The following is a 15,274-nucleotide window of genomic DNA, read 5'->3' on the forward strand; positions in this document are numbered from 1 at the left end:
GCTATGCAATTGCCTATACTAATTCACATTTTAGTTTCAAATATGGGTTGGTAAACTATTTGATGGCTTTATCATGTAACCCAAAATGAAGATGGAGTTGGTCTAGTGCGAAAACAAAATGCAGGAGTGTGAGTTCATTTAGTACGAACACAGATTGCAGGAGCATTCAGAGTTAAAGGTTGGATTTTGATCTTCAAGGTTGGCAAGGGAAGCTCCTCTCTAAAGCCGGTAAGCTTGTTTTAATCAAAGCAGTTGCATAGGCTATTCCGACTTATTCTATGAGTGTGTTCCAATTGCCAATTGGTGTATGCAAAAAATTCCAATCTAAGGTGAGAATCTAAGAGCATTTAATCAGTCAATGCTTGCGAAGACTGTTTGGAGAATTTTTTGGGGAAGAACTTCTTTGGTAAGTTGTTGCAAGCTAAGTATTTTCCAGATACATGCTTCCTGAATGATATTTTGGGGACTACTCCGGTGGTACGGAGAGGTTTGTTGTGGGGTAAACAGGTTATTGATGGTGGAACTCGATGGCGTATTGGCAGTGGGAAGAGAGTTAGCATTAAGGGTGATAGATGGATGCCATGCCCAACGAGTTTCAAAGTTGTTTCTCCTTTGAGAATGTTCCTGTGGATTGGAAGGTGGATAAGCTGTTTACGGAATCCGGTGCTTGGAATGTCCCTTTGGTTAAGTCCTTATTTCTTTCACATGAAGCGGAGATGATTCTTAGCATGCCAATGGGTTTGAGAACTGTCCCTGAGAAGCTGGTATGGCATTTTACAAAAAATGGGATCTTCACTATTAAAATTGGCTATTGGGTAGCACGCGACTTGCAAGCAACTACACCTATGTGGCTGGTTCTAGTTCTTCTACTGTCTCGGTACTTTGGAGGAAAATTTGGGGTTTGAAAGTCCCACAAAAAGGTCAAGCTTTTAATCTGGCGGTCTGCCCATAATTTTCTGCCTTGTGCACAAACTCCAGTTAAAGGAACGATTGCCTCTGATGCTTCTTGTTGGCAATGTAGTGCCCCTAGGATCGGTTATTCATGTCTTTCGGCACTGCCCAAAAGTGAAGGGTGTTTGGAAGCTTTCATTCTTGAGCGAAGTTTATAAAACTTGGAAATCTTTTCTTGATCTGTTCTCTCATGTCAGTAGCATAGCCATTGGAAGTGATTTGGAAACGTTTGGTTTTCTTGTGTGGTGGATTTGGAGGAATCAAAACTTACACAGACACGGTGAGAAAACAATGAGACCGGAAGAGTTGTTAAATGCAGCAGGGAAATGGCGTTCACAGTACCTTTCGTGTGGGGATGTAAACAAGGCATCTATACCGTGTCAAGAAGCTGTTCAAGGTGATTGGACTACCTGGCAACCACTTGTATTGGACTGTCTCAAAATGAACTTTGATGGAGCTACAGATACAAACAATGGGGAGCTGTGTTCAGAGATGACCAAGGTGATCTAAAGGGCGCAATAGCAGTTCCTCAAGTGGGCAACTTCCCTCCAAGGGCAGTGGAAGCTTTGGCTTTGCTGCACGGCAGCAGGTTTGCACTACATGATGGTTTTACTAAAGTGGAAGTAGAGGGTGATGCTTTGACAGTTATTAAATACATTGAATGATGATTGTGAAGATCTTAGTTGGGAGGGTCATCTTTTAGATGACGTTAAACATTTAGTTAAGTCATTTTAGTTTGTAATTGGCGATTTGTGAGGCGCGAGTGCAACAAGGTTTGCACTACATGATGGTTTTACTAAATTGGAAGTAGAGGGTGATGCTTTGACAGTTATTAAATACATTGAATGATGATAGTGAAGATCTTAGTTGGGAGGGTCATCTTTTAGATGAAGTTAAACATTTAGTTAAGTCATTTTAGTTTGTAATTGGCGATTTGTGAGGCGCGAGTGCAACAAGGTTTGCACTACATGATGGTTTTACTAAATTGGAAGTAGAGGGTGATGCTTTGACAGTTATTAAATACATTGAATGATGACAGTGAAGATCTTAGTTGGGAGATGATGGTTTTACTAAATTGGAAGTAGAGGGTGATGCTTTGACAGTTATTAATACATTGAATGATGATGGTGAAGATCTTAGTTGGGAGGGTCATCTTTTAGATGAAGTTAAACATTTAGTTAAGTCGTTTTTAGTTTGTAATTGGCGATTTGTGAGGCGCGAGTGCAATAAGGTTGCACACCGCCTAGCAAAAGAAGCCTTTTTGGAGTCTGGGCCAAGTTAGCTCCACCAGTGTGTCAATATGGACTTTGAGTGTTTAGTCTAAGTGGGTAGAGTTTTCTTTCTGACGTTGTTGGTGTTGTTGGAAACTCTTGTATCCATTCTCATTGTAATCTTCGTCTATTAATGAAGTTTTTTTAGTTAAAAAAAAAAAAAAAAGGTACTCATAGTTAAGCTAAGAGATTCATAAGAGATTTATAAATTGTATATGACATTGGGTAGTGTCACCACTGTGGTGAAAACTGTAGTAATTAAGTCAGTCTGCAGTATAGCCAAAAATGGAACTGATGCCTATCAATGTTGTAGAGAATTTGAATTGAGGAGAATGAATTGTGTATTCCATTGATAATATGGGTCCTCTTTATATAGAACATTATAAGATACAAAATCTGTATTCTACAAGGAAACGCAATCTTACATTGAATAAAATATCTTGTAGATATCCACACTATTACAATTGAAACAAGTTACTAGAGTTTGAGCCAGACACATAGTCTATATATCCTTAAATAAGAAGATTAATAATGGAGTAGTAATATTGATGTGCACTTTAAATAGTAGCATAAGTATAAAGTAGTTCCTATGAAACAAGAATTTTTTTTTCTTTCTTTTTTTTTCTTTTTAAGGAAGTGGTGTAAGAGCTAACTCAGAGCCCTTATCCGAATTTATTAATAATCAAGAAAAAAAGATACATAGCAAGGAGGACCAAACATTGCTAAGAGAAAATACAAAATTGTACAGTATAGATGATAATTCCCAAGGAGTTGGGAGTACAAAAGATCCTTGAGAAGCGGGGGACTAGGCCGGCCAAGACCGTTTCCTGAACAAACATAGTACTAAAAGATAAGAAAAAGAGGCATTCCTTTTATTTTCTGCTTTTGCCACCCATAAAAACAAGGCAAACCTTCCCACTATGAAAAACGATAATTTGGGACAAGGCGACCCTATGCAACAAGAATGTTCCTGATGGAATGCAATTCTGATGCAGCATCTCTAATGCCCATTCGGTCTCTCAGTGATTCAGCAGAACAAGCAATCCCAATTCCAAAGATCAGACTCAAGCACTCTTCAAGTTTTTCAGCTCTCACGCAGCGCTGATTGGGAGTTTTGTTGATGCCTGTAGCAACCATGTCTTCTTGAAGAAGCCTTGAATCTGCAATCTTGGCAACGCCCTCAGAGCAAGCCATCTTACAAAAACCATGAAGGTTCAAGCCGTCCTTAAACATGTCGTCAATGGGTCTCTTTCCTGTGAACATCTCTAACAAGAGGATGCCGAAGCTATACACATCCCCATATGTAGACACTTCACTTCCCATTCCATACTCTACCATTCACAAATCACAGAGTCACTATAGTCGCAAATATTAGTTTTTATTTATTTATTATTTTTTTTTCTCTCTGTTACGTGTGAAGTGTCAGTGTTATTGGCAAAATAAATAAAATCCAGCAAGGTTAAGAGAACAAAGAAATTCAGAGAAAATAGAAATATGACGATCACCTGGTGCAGCATAGCCAATGGATCCTCTTAGTCCCAGTGAATGTGTTTGATTTGCAGAGACGTAATCTGTAACTTCAGAGAGAAACCTTGCTAGTCCAAAGTCAAACCGTGCTAGTCCAAAGTCAGAAACATGTCCAATCAGTTCCTTATCTAAAAGGACATTGCTTGGCTTGAGATCACAATGAACTATTGGCGTTTCACAATGATTATGAAGATAATCTAGTGCGCTAGCAACATCAATGGCTATGTCTAGCCTCTGAAGAAAGTTCAAATGCTTGGGTGCTTCTGTCACTTGTTCAGTTTCAGTAGTTTGATGCAGCCACTCGTCTAAGCTTCCATTCTCCATGAACTCATAAACCAGAGCCTTGAAATCATTACCAAGAAAATCAGTACTTGAACATGCAGTTATAATCTTGACGAGATTTCGATGCCTGATATTTCTCAATACCTCACACTCGGCTATGAAACTCTTAGAAACTCCCTGGCGTAACAGGTTAAAAACTTTGACAGCAACAAGAGTACCAACATCATTCAGAAATCCTTTGTAGACCGTCCCAAAACTACCAGTACCAACCAAATTAGCTGAAGAGAACCCATCAGTAGCTTTTAAAAGAGAATTATATGACACTTGCAACAGTTTCTCCAAATTGCTTGATGCAGGTTGTTTCCTTAGCTTCTTTCTTAATGGAATCAAATATAGGAAACCCAGCACCACCAAGATTACCACCACAAGTCCAAGGACTATGAAGATTACCAATTTGAAGCTCCTTTTCTTGGAATCTTTGGAAGGGTAGTTGCATTTGGGTAGCTGGAGTTGAGCAACACCGCCGCAGAGCTTGCTGTTTCCAACAATGGAAATTGCACTCGCATTTTTGAAGACCCCTCCAACTGGCAGCTCACCCTCGAAGTCATTGAAAGAGAGATTCAAGTTTAGCAATTGAAACCCCTCCAAATATAGTGGAATCTTGCCTGAGAGGTTGTTTCGAGAGAGATCCAAGAATTGAAGCCCTCTCAACGTTTCCAAAGATGAAGAAATGGTCCCTTGGAGGGAGTTCCCTTGCAAGTGGAGGACTTCTAAACTTTGACACTTGCCAATACTGGTTGGAATTTCCCCGGATAACATGTTATCAGAAAGGTCCAAAGAACCCAGAGCTTTCAGATTCCCAACTTCCTTAGGGAGAGAACCAGTCAAGTGGTTTTGAGATAGGTTCAAACCCACTGCTAATGATGAGAGACTCCAAACTTGCTGAGTTAAGAAACCACTGAGATTGTTTTGAGAAAGTTGCAACTGAAGTAGCCACTGGCATCTCCCCAAACTTGGAGGGATGATGCCTTGAAGATCATTTCCTTCCAAGTCAAGTACGAGTAACTCTGTTAAGTTCCCAAGGGAGGAGGGGATATCTCCTGATAGTTTGTTGTTGTAAAGCTTCAATCTCCCTAAATTTCGAAGCTTCCCAATATCGGCAGGAATGCTACCATTGAATTCATTGTTGCTCATATCCAGATACTGCATGTTGACAAGATTGCCCATCCCATTTGGGATGCTTCCATGTATCTGATTGGTCGACGCACCAAAAAGGTAAAGACTTGTTGAGAAGTTCCATAAAGATGTGGGCAGCATCCCTCCAAAATTGTTGCCACTTATCTCAACACCCCCCAGTTTCGTGGAGTTGGCCAAATCCGAGAGAAAGCTCAAGTCACCCGATTTCCCATTTCCAAGATGATTACTCCAAATGAAAAATTCCCAGAGGCCGTGTAGCTTCTGCAAAGAGGGAACTTGTCCAGTTATTCTGTTTCCTGCAACAATAAATTGTCTAAGATTGGAGGCATTGGATATGGACATGGGAATGGGTCCGGTGATGAATCCGTTGAGGCCAACATCTATAATTTGGAGATTAGGAAGAGTGTTGCCCATGTCTGAGGGAAGCCTGCCATGGAATTGGTTTCCCATCAAGTCCAACACAGTGAGAGATGAGATGTTGAAAATCACAGCAGGAACAGCACCAGAAAACATATTCTGTCCCACAGCAAAGATTTCTAAGCTTGTAAGTTTCCCTACAGAACTTGGAATACTTCCCTTCAAGAAATTACCAATTGCCAAAAGCTTGGTTAGGGATGTAAGGTTGCCAAATGAAGGTGGGATCGTTCCTGTTAGGCCGTTATTGTAAAAACTAATGTTCTTGAGCTTTGACAAGGACCCAATTGTGCTAGGAATTTTCCCAACCAGCCTGTTGAACCCGACATCTAGTCGTATGAGGTTGGAGCAGCTAGATATATTGGCAGGGATTTCGCCACTGATGGAATTATTGTCCAGTCTTAAAATCTGCAGCCTCCTCAAGTGACCAATATGTGGTGGGATTTCACCTGTGAAGCTATTGTTTTGTAAATATAGCTCCTTGAGGAAGCTTAGATTACCTACGTGGGGGGATATGGATCCTGCCAATTTCTGGGACTGTAGGTCCAACACTGTGACCCTTTGATGTCGGCGACTGCAACCAACTCCTTCCCACTGGCAAAAGTGACTGGATTCATTCCAGGAGCTCAGGACCGAGATATGTTCATGCTTTAGTTGAGCCTTGATGGCTAGAAGTGCAACTCGATCAGTCTCTTTTCCTCTCAACCTTGTGGGGTTGGTGGCACTGGCTAGGGAAAAAATTGATAGCAAGAAACAAAAACAACATAACACTACCTTGAAAAGTAGGCATGATTTTACGGGGACAAGCTTCATTTCAAATCACCAAAGCATAAAATTAGCAAGCAAGAGCTAGAACCTTAATGAATATAAGACCTGAATTGGGCAGGGGAGAGAATCTTGTAAAAGTCCAAAGTGATCACCATTTTTCCAGGCCAATGAAGACCTCAAGTCAAGCTAATAATTAAGAACTATTAGTTGACTGGGAATACACCGAAAGAAAAGAAAGCGACTCATCTATTTCATGGCAATTTCATGTTTGTCTTATCTCTTGATTTGATATTTGCATGGACCTAAAACTGTGATTAGTACTTTGGCCTTATATAGTGAAGTAACACTCAATCTCAACGTTAGCTTCAGATCAGATCAAAAAGTGTTGGGGGTGTTGTTTGACGCGAAAATCCTGTGTGGTACAAACTGTCTCTTTTGCTGATGTGATTGCGCAGGCGTGCCAGCACCGTGGGGTGCAGTCGTCGGAGAATCCCTTGACCTGACTTCTTGATCAAACGATGTGGACGAGGAGAGCACCAATCTCGTCACAAGGTTCTTTTCTTGCCTTTCGGAAAAGACTTTTCGCCTTACTGTTAAGGACTTTGGATGTGATCTCTTGCGTTCACTGAATCGATACTTAGTGTTGTAGACTAAGCAGAGCAATCATTGGGAAGTTGGAGAAAGCACGGGTTTTGCTAAAGCGTGACTTTAGCTTCGCTGAGGTTGCGAGGGCGTTACCCTTGCTTCGCTGGTAGTATCGGTGGCAATAGCACTAACAGTCGTCTCTTGGAGAGACTAGGACTGGAAGCACGGTTGCCGGGTTAGTTTGGTGGCGCTGACAGTCGGCTCTCGAGGAGACTGGGACTAGAACGTGGTCACCGGTAAGAGAGGTTGCTCCGGGGAGACTTGGGTAATCGTAGAGATTAATTGGAGAGTTTTTGCCGCTGTTGTATCGTCTTTAGCCTCTATATATAGGCTACTGCTGTAGATTCACCTTCCAAATAGGAATGTAATACTATATTTTAGGCCACAGTTATTGGCCTTGAATCAAATCAAAACTCTTAATAGTTTTGATAACTATCGTAAGCAATAATAGATTGACTCTGTCGTAGCAATCTTCTAGGCAAAGTTAATTACCTTTTGGAGTACTAGACGTAATCTTCTTGGTCGCGAGCTGTTGGATATGCACGTCTTATATGCCTTCGCGAAGACTTTGTAGCTCCATGCAATTATATATATATATATATATATATATATATATGTCTTCTTGTTGACGTTCAGCTTAATTAAATGGGCAAGCATTGATTGCTTGATTGGCTGCAAATATCAGATGGCCTGGCCCATGCATGAGCCACTATACATGCAATCTTTAATTGCATGATATATATTCCTTGTTGATTTGTAATCAAGGATAATTATACCCTTCCTATCCTGCTCAATCTCCGGCAATCTTTTGGGTGCAATATATGTGGGTCCCTTGATATTTCCCTCTCATGCATGATACCTTTTCCTTTCCTTAATTATTGTCTCACCATGCCCTAATTGCATGGGAAGTATATATACATGCCAACTTGACCTTCGCGAGCCAACCAACTCGTCCGCACTCACATCCTTGATTATCTCTTCACGAGGACTCTTTAATTGCAATATATACCTTCAACTGCAAGTCCAAGCCATTTATTCCTTAATCAATAAGAGCCCCTGCTTTTACGTCCACAACCTTCCCTCCTGCTCAATCTTGGTAAGCAAACCAACTATCCTTAATTATCAAATATTTGATAATTAATAGTAGATCAAGGAATATTCAGATTTGCTTCAAGATTGCTTGGCCTCCAAGTAGGCTTTATTTAGCCTCTAAATAATATATTCCGAACTTGTAGGAAATATATCGCTTGGGCCACGGATATTGGCCTGGATTTCTTCGAGTCTCCCTTATTGGGAAAAAATGTTAATTTTGGGTTCAAACATTGCCCCCCAGACCTCGAAGTCAAAGTTCCCCGTCTTGACTGAAGAGGTCTTGAGTCAGCCTTCCTTGCTTTCAACTATGCTTAATTAAAAGCCATCAAGCCACTGTGCTGGCTCCCTGTGAAGTGCTAATAGTTAGGCCATTGATATACTGAACTCCCTGACAAGCAATGAACTATGCGTCACATGTTGGCCTGGGCATGTTTGCTGCAATGCTTTACTCTGTCCTTCAAGTCCAGGCCAAAAGTCAAGGCCTCTCTTTATGAGTTGATTTTGTCAAACCCTGTTGCTGACTTCTCCACGTTGTACACTAGCCTCATGAATAGGCTAAAGAGACTGTTTGAACAATTATTAGTCTATGTATAATCTTTCTAAAGCAAAACTAGACTTCTTGGAATTGGTTTACTCGCCAAGGAAAGCAGACTTCTTGAGAGACTTCCATGTTGGCAGGAGCTTTCATGCTTTAAAGAATCCAGAGCTCTCTCAATACCGACATTTTAATGGAAAAATGCTTTCGAACTTTATGGTAACAGCAAGGCAATACAATCTCATGTTTTTTTAATATTTAGGCAACTGGCATTGGCCCTTGCAGAACTTAAAACTTTTGGTAAGCCTTAGTTACACACTTTCTGGCATAAACCAAGTTCTGCCACTCAAGAAGTAAAAAACATAAAAAAATTTAAGGCCACAAGTCTTGGCCCCAGTGACAATAAACACTCCAAACAAGTCTTAAAGTGTGAAGTTTGCATTAAAATCATGCCACAAAAGTGTGAAACACATGCCCCATATGTGCCCCCCAGTTTTGCTATTCGAGGCGAAGCAGAAATAGAGCTAAGGGTGGTGAAACTTGGAAAGAGTACAGGATATCAATAGAACTCGCCCTCCTCTGGATTCTGCATGCCTTTGGACTTTAGGCATGAAATCCTCATCATGCTTCTCTACATCCGGAATCATCAGGCTAACCAACCAAAAATTTGGTTTTAAGCCTCTCTGTTGTGTTCCCCAGTGGGTAAGAACATGCTGCAACCAGTTACTGAATTATCATGGCACAAAGCATGCTGCAAGTAGCCATAAGCTTATGGCCACAGAATTTGACCAAGAAAAGATACTTCTAGCTTTTTCATGAAGATTCCTTCTCAAATTTTCAAAAGTTGGTAACCCGGCATTACGAATTCATGATCACATTATGGGAAAACACCTATTCATGTACCTGACATGTAACATTCATGATGACCTCACAACACTCCTCTTTATGCCACCAGCCGGCAACAATAAATCTACATCAAGCCTACACTTCTTTTTTACTCCTGCACTATCTTTGTTTAATAACAAAGGCTTGGATTAAAGCTTTTAGCCAAGTTAGCCACCGGGTAGGCCCTATGTTGATATATAAAGCCAAATTAGATCACCTCCTCCTTGCTGTAGGCGTGAATTCTTTGACCACACAAGCAATATCTTGCATGCTATAAATTAATCATATATATGAACCAACATCCACCTCTTCACCACTGCATATTCAAAAGGTGATCATCATCATTCTACTGGAGTCGATTGTGGTCTTTTCCTCCACTAGATTAATGAGCTCAACAAAATGAATTCTTTTTTGACTCCAAGAATCTCAATTAATTCGAGCTCTTCTTTCTCGCAACAGCTCTTCTTGGAGTCCTGGAAATTCTGTGCTCTTACTCCCAAGCTTGTTCTTCCTGATACACTTACTGCACATGACTCTTTGAATAGATAACTCTACTACTGTCAACTGCTTCTGGTATTTCTTGGAACCACAAAGTAGGCTTCCATAAATCTTGAACAATTTATTTAAGGCCACAGGGATTGGCCCTGTGTTATATCAAGACACTCAAAGTCTTATTCTAGCATTGAGAACACTGCAGAACACTGCTACACAAACAAACAGTGAAAAATACCAATCCCTTGATGCCCCCAGTGTGCGTTAGGTAAATATTCAGAAGCCTCTATTCGTTGCACTTGATCATTTGGGACTGATACTCTCTTGTAATCTCTCAGAGACACCTGAGGATTGATAGTTCTGCCCCCCAAGTCTACACATGTCATCTTCGAAGGTCTCTCTCAGACATTCCATCAAACACCTTGTGTGCATATTTCAGATTCTCGGATCTTTGATGAAAGCTTCAACAGAATAGCCCACAGAAGACCAATTTACCAACAAACAGGGTACCACCAATAGCTATTAAGCTCAATCTTTCGTAGAAACAATGGGAGATTGCTCTGGATTGGGTATGCCATCTCCTGCAGTTCAGTTTGCCTTGATAGGATATTTGCAATTCAGTTTTCCTGAACCCACTTTAACGTCGATAGCCGTCGTCCTGGATCTACCTTCACTACAACAAAACCTGGTTTTAATGACCACCGTATTGGTCACTAAAAATAGCCATTTTGGTCACTAAATATGATTAGTGACCAAATATTGTTGGTCACTGAGTGGTCACTATAGACTCGTCACTAATTCTATTTAGTGACCAAAATATGGTTGTTGGTCACTAATGTGAAAAGATTTAGTGACCATAATTATTTGGTCACTCATCATGAAAACATTAGTGACCACAGAGTTTCTCACTGAAAGTAATAGATTTGGTCACTAAACCACATGATTTGGTCACTAAAACCCAAGTAACATGCCTATATTAGTGACCAAACTATAGGCCACTAAAGTTTTGATCACTAGAAAAAAATTAATAATAATACCTCATAAATTTTTTGATTTTGATCTCTACAATAATAATCGAATAATAAGTTGCTGAAAATAGAACTCTAATAGTAATGAAACTTCTATATAATAGAAATTGTATTAAAGTAAATACATTGTATTGCTGAAAACAATCCACATTATCACTTGCTGATCATGATCACAAGTACATGTCTCTTGAAAATTAATTTAAAAGCCTAAAACAATTTCAACACTTCCATGACAACAAAATCCATGAGAAAGATGGACAAGCTTTTGCAACTCTTCACATGTAACAGTTGTAATTGATGTGCATTGAGATTTCTACCTCTGAACTGACACCCAGCCTCTTCACCATTCTGCATTATAAGATCACATATTGACCAACATGATGCACTGTAAATGAGAAGGCATTAGGCTAAGTTTGATAAAATATAAACTATTGAAGCAGACATTGACATTGTCCAACTGAAGTAACTGACATCGATGATACCAACATACACAATCAATCATTACAATGGAAAACTAGAAAACAGCAGATAATGCAATGTTCTTTCTTCAGTTGTTTTTTAATTTGATAGGTGAAGTTGTACCTTCACTACACAATCAAGAAAACTATCAAATTATGACATAAACATCTTAATCTGTTAATTCATAATAGAAGAAGCTTAATTTAACGCACTTCAGATCGTAACTTCCCAGAATAGATAACAAATCAAATACCTTATATACACCACTCATCACCCCCATCACGGCAATACATGAATAAACAATTGAATAGGATTTTGTGCGTAAATATTTGTCACACACCTGCACATACAAATCCCACAATAGACCACATGGTTAACTGATGGAAACAAAAATCATCCAACTGAGATGCCATGACAGAAAAGTACACATAAACTGCATTAACAATCAGGTACGACAAATGCCATGAAATGTTTTCCTCTTAAAATAACCACAGTTCATAGGCAGAATAATATGAGACTCAAATATATCAACAACAGGCATTCTACAAAGGAGCTTTACTTGCCTTTCAAATAGAACAGAGCTTGAAGACAATTAATTGGAAAAGAAGACGGAGGGTACTAACCTGAGGAGATGATACAATTGTAAGCAAGCATGGGAACAAAGCGAGAATTAGTTTCAGGACCACTATATCATCCAAGTCCATAGAGAGAAAAGCCAAGCATCTAAGAGCTCCATGCACTGCAAAATTTAGGAAATGTGTAAATCTAAAGCAGAAGAAACTTGTCAAAGTCACAAATATGAAAAAGCACAACAAACAATTTAAAAAACTTAATGTTTTTGATAGACTCATTTTGGCCACACAAATAGAATCAAGATAGAGTTGGTAGATCATGAATTGGAAAGGCTTATGTCCATTCATATTGGTTTGGTTGTTAATCAACTTCATTAGATATGGTAATAAGTCCGGCCAATCTTCTGGTCAATCATAACTTGCTATTGATGCTACAACCATACTAATTGCTGTACAGATTTTCCAATGAGGATCATCTAATGAAAACAATAGAAGTTTGTGCACAACCCCCTGAAAATGTAATCATTACTTAATTAGCTGTAGGAGGGGATTAAGGTATATTAGTTTTGACTGTATGATAAAGTTACTCTTGACTAAAGGTCAAATGCATTGTCAAGATTAACTACATATTATAAAGTACTGAATTTTCACCAACTTACTTCACCAGCAAGTAGACTCACTATTAAATATATAATATAACAACATCAAAAGTAGATAATCAAAAGTAGATACATTTGCACAATCTACAGCTACAAATAGATATTGTTGATTAAAAACCAATGTCTGCTGACTTAACGTTCAATAAGAGCATAAACTATGAGAAACTATTGCAAGAACAATAAAGGAGCTCTAAATTGCTTACCCTTAAGACCCAACTCAATCAATTTGAGATAACCCCTAAGCTGCAATAGCTCACCAGCACAGTCAAGTCTCTTACGATAACATGTACACGGCGTCGTTCCTGTAACAATAAGCAAAATGTGTGGTCAAGTCAAAAACCACATATTAAAGGTCAAGCTGGCACAACATAGAAAGCTGAAACCTAAACTTGCCACTTTAGACAATGTCTATGTAATCACATATTGTACTTCTTAAGCCTTCTCAAATACCACTTACAAACTCACTATTGTTCACTAATCCGCTTAAATCGTTGACCTTTTTGTTTCCACCAATGTAGTATTAATGATCATGAAGAAAACAGAGCCCAACAAAGAAGCTAACAATCCACCTAGAATATACTCATAAGAAATGATAATTGGGTCTAATTTTGCATTCTCAAGCACTATCTAAAGCTGACATAGGTATTTTAATATTCTGAATTTACAGCAGAAGGATTTAATTCAGATCGAATTGAAAGAAGGAAAAACACACCTAATTGGATCAATATCATTGCACCTGATTAAAACCTAGACCCAAATGCTTCTCTTCCCCTTGGCTCCAGTTCTGCATAAACAGAAAGAAAGAAAAAAAAAATACTTATAACCAATTCATATATGCAGATCTGTATATATGAAATTTGCTGATCCTATAACAAAAGAAAGAACGAAAAACACCTATATCATTTTCATAGATCAAACAAATATTGAATCTATTTATAAAACAAAGGTATATAATATGTCAGATCTATACGATGAAAAAATTGAAGCTTCACCTCAGCGTTGTTGACAACAGGAGCTGTTCTGTCAACTGGGCTGTCAAAGATTCACAATCAGCGTTGCTGTCAAATATTGATCAACTTTCTGTTGCATCTTCACCTTTACCAATAGAACTGCAAGCAAAATCAATCACAACCCAATATCAAAAAGAGCATGATCAATACATCTGCTAATTCTGAGAGCACAGAATGATTGAAAGAAACAATATCACTCAGAAAATTTCAGATAAAAAGAACAAAAACATAGCAAATCAAATCAGTTAATAGATTAGAATACCTTACTGTCAGAAAGCGAAGACTTTTACCTAGGGAGAGAGATTTTCATTTGAATGCAAGCTGCCTTGAATCCCTGACATGAACATTAGAAGTAATATCAACAACTGGCTAAACAAATGAAGTATATGGGTGGCTAAAAAATGCTCCCTTTTATCCTACAATTAGTCTTTAATTAATATACAATATCCTTTAACTCTTAGGAATATTATAGGACAGTTCCCTGTTACAAAAACCAACTTTGGCTCAGGTTTCCTGTTGCAGCCAACTAAATAAAAGCATCGATCACTCTATTGCCCTATCAAAATATGTACAAATAGAAATTTTATAGGTAGAAGAATCTCTTGAGTCTTAGAAATAGTATTAGCCACTCAAGGAACTTTATCAATCTTGAAAAGTAAAAGAACATTGTGAATAATCTCAACATCTTAGTTACCATTGCCCACCTAAGAATGTTGGACTACCAAAGCCATCTTTTGGCATCAAAATTCTAGGTAAAGTGGGTTGACTATATAACTTTATGAAATCATGCAGGACAGTTTTGAAGCATAGCTGGCTGCATAGATAGGCCTGATTGTTCTTGACCAAAATAGATGGCCAAGATTATTTTCTGGCAGTGTGAGAATTGAGAAACTAAAGAGAACATTGGAATAGAGTAAAATAGTTCTTCATTCCATCTTTCACTCAAACTAGAAAACATGGTGAGAGCTCCTTGCTGCGAGAAAATGGGGTTGAAGAAGGGGCCATGGACTACTGAAGAAGACCAGATTCTCATCTCCTACATCCAAACTTACGGTCATGGAAATTGGCGAGCTCTGCCTAAGCATGCTGGTAATTACAATTTCCTTGTTATCTGGGTTTCTCTAGCCAGCTCCAAAGAAAATTACTGATGAGTTTAAGCTTTCGACTCATACTTTTTTGTTTATTGTCAAAAACAAAAATCGTATTTCTTCTTGTGTAAAACAACTAAATCAACCATGGCCCCAGTTAGATAAACTGAATGACATCGATGGTGCAGCCGTGCAGGTATCTTGACTCAATTTACCCTTCTCTTGTTAATTGCAATACAAAACAGCACAATCTAATTGAGTCTCACTTAAGAAACTCAATATCTAACCACCTATGCTATGAAATTATCTACAAACCTTAAAAAAACGCTCACCTGGAATACAGACGATCTAACAGATAAATCACTTCAAAGAAAAACAGTAGCAGCAAGCAAAACCTGC

At 38.8% G+C, this 15,274-nt stretch overlaps 2 protein-coding genes across 2 annotated transcripts; both read right to left on the reverse strand.

The window, feature by feature from the left end:
• Positions 1 to 3,173: 3,173 nt before the first annotated feature.
• LOC112192205 (putative receptor-like protein kinase At3g47110) lies at positions 3,174 to 6,432 on the reverse strand. Its single transcript, XM_040505767.1, has 3 exons — positions 6,417 to 6,432; positions 3,728 to 6,370; positions 3,174 to 3,553 (listed from the first exon to the last, which is right to left on the reverse strand). The coding sequence occupies exons 1-3, from the start codon at positions 6,430 to 6,432 to the stop codon at positions 3,174 to 3,176; spliced, it is 3,039 nt and encodes a 1,012-aa protein (XP_040361701.1).
• A 4,799-nt stretch (positions 6,433 to 11,231) lies between these two features.
• On the reverse strand, positions 11,232 to 14,189 carry LOC112191382. The gene is made up of 7 exons (XM_040514021.1): positions 14,050 to 14,189; positions 13,770 to 13,886; positions 13,490 to 13,561; positions 12,981 to 13,079; positions 12,170 to 12,285; positions 11,800 to 11,886; positions 11,232 to 11,435 (listed from the first exon to the last, which is right to left on the reverse strand). Exons 3-7 carry the CDS (start codon positions 13,506 to 13,508, stop codon positions 11,295 to 11,297), a joined length of 462 nt encoding a protein of 153 aa, XP_040369955.1. The 5' UTR covers positions 13,509 to 13,561; positions 13,770 to 13,886; positions 14,050 to 14,189; the 3' UTR covers positions 11,232 to 11,294.
• Between the last annotated feature and the right edge of the window lie 1,085 nt (positions 14,190 to 15,274).

The sequence above is a fragment of the Rosa chinensis genome, chromosome 1, assembly GCF_002994745.2.
Source record: "Rosa chinensis cultivar Old Blush chromosome 1, RchiOBHm-V2, whole genome shotgun sequence".
NCBI lineage: Eukaryota > Viridiplantae > Streptophyta > Magnoliopsida > Rosales > Rosaceae > Rosa > Rosa chinensis.

Excerpts from the sequence above, each read along its gene's own strand:
- LOC112192205 (XM_040505767.1), bottom strand. Across the intron at positions 3,554-3,727 it reads CATTGGCTATGCTGCACCAG|AGTATGGAATGGGAAGTGAA; the intron begins GTGATCGTCATA and ends TGTGAATGGTAG.
- LOC112191382 (XM_040514021.1), bottom strand. Across the intron at positions 12,286-12,980 it reads GATTGAGTTGGGTCTTAAGG|TGCATGGAGCTCTTAGATGC; the intron begins GTAAGCAATTTA and ends TAAATTTTGCAG. Across the intron at positions 11,887-12,169 it reads CAATTGTATCATCTCCTCAG|GTGTGTGACAAATATTTACG; the intron begins GTTAGTACCCTC and ends TTGTATGTGCAG.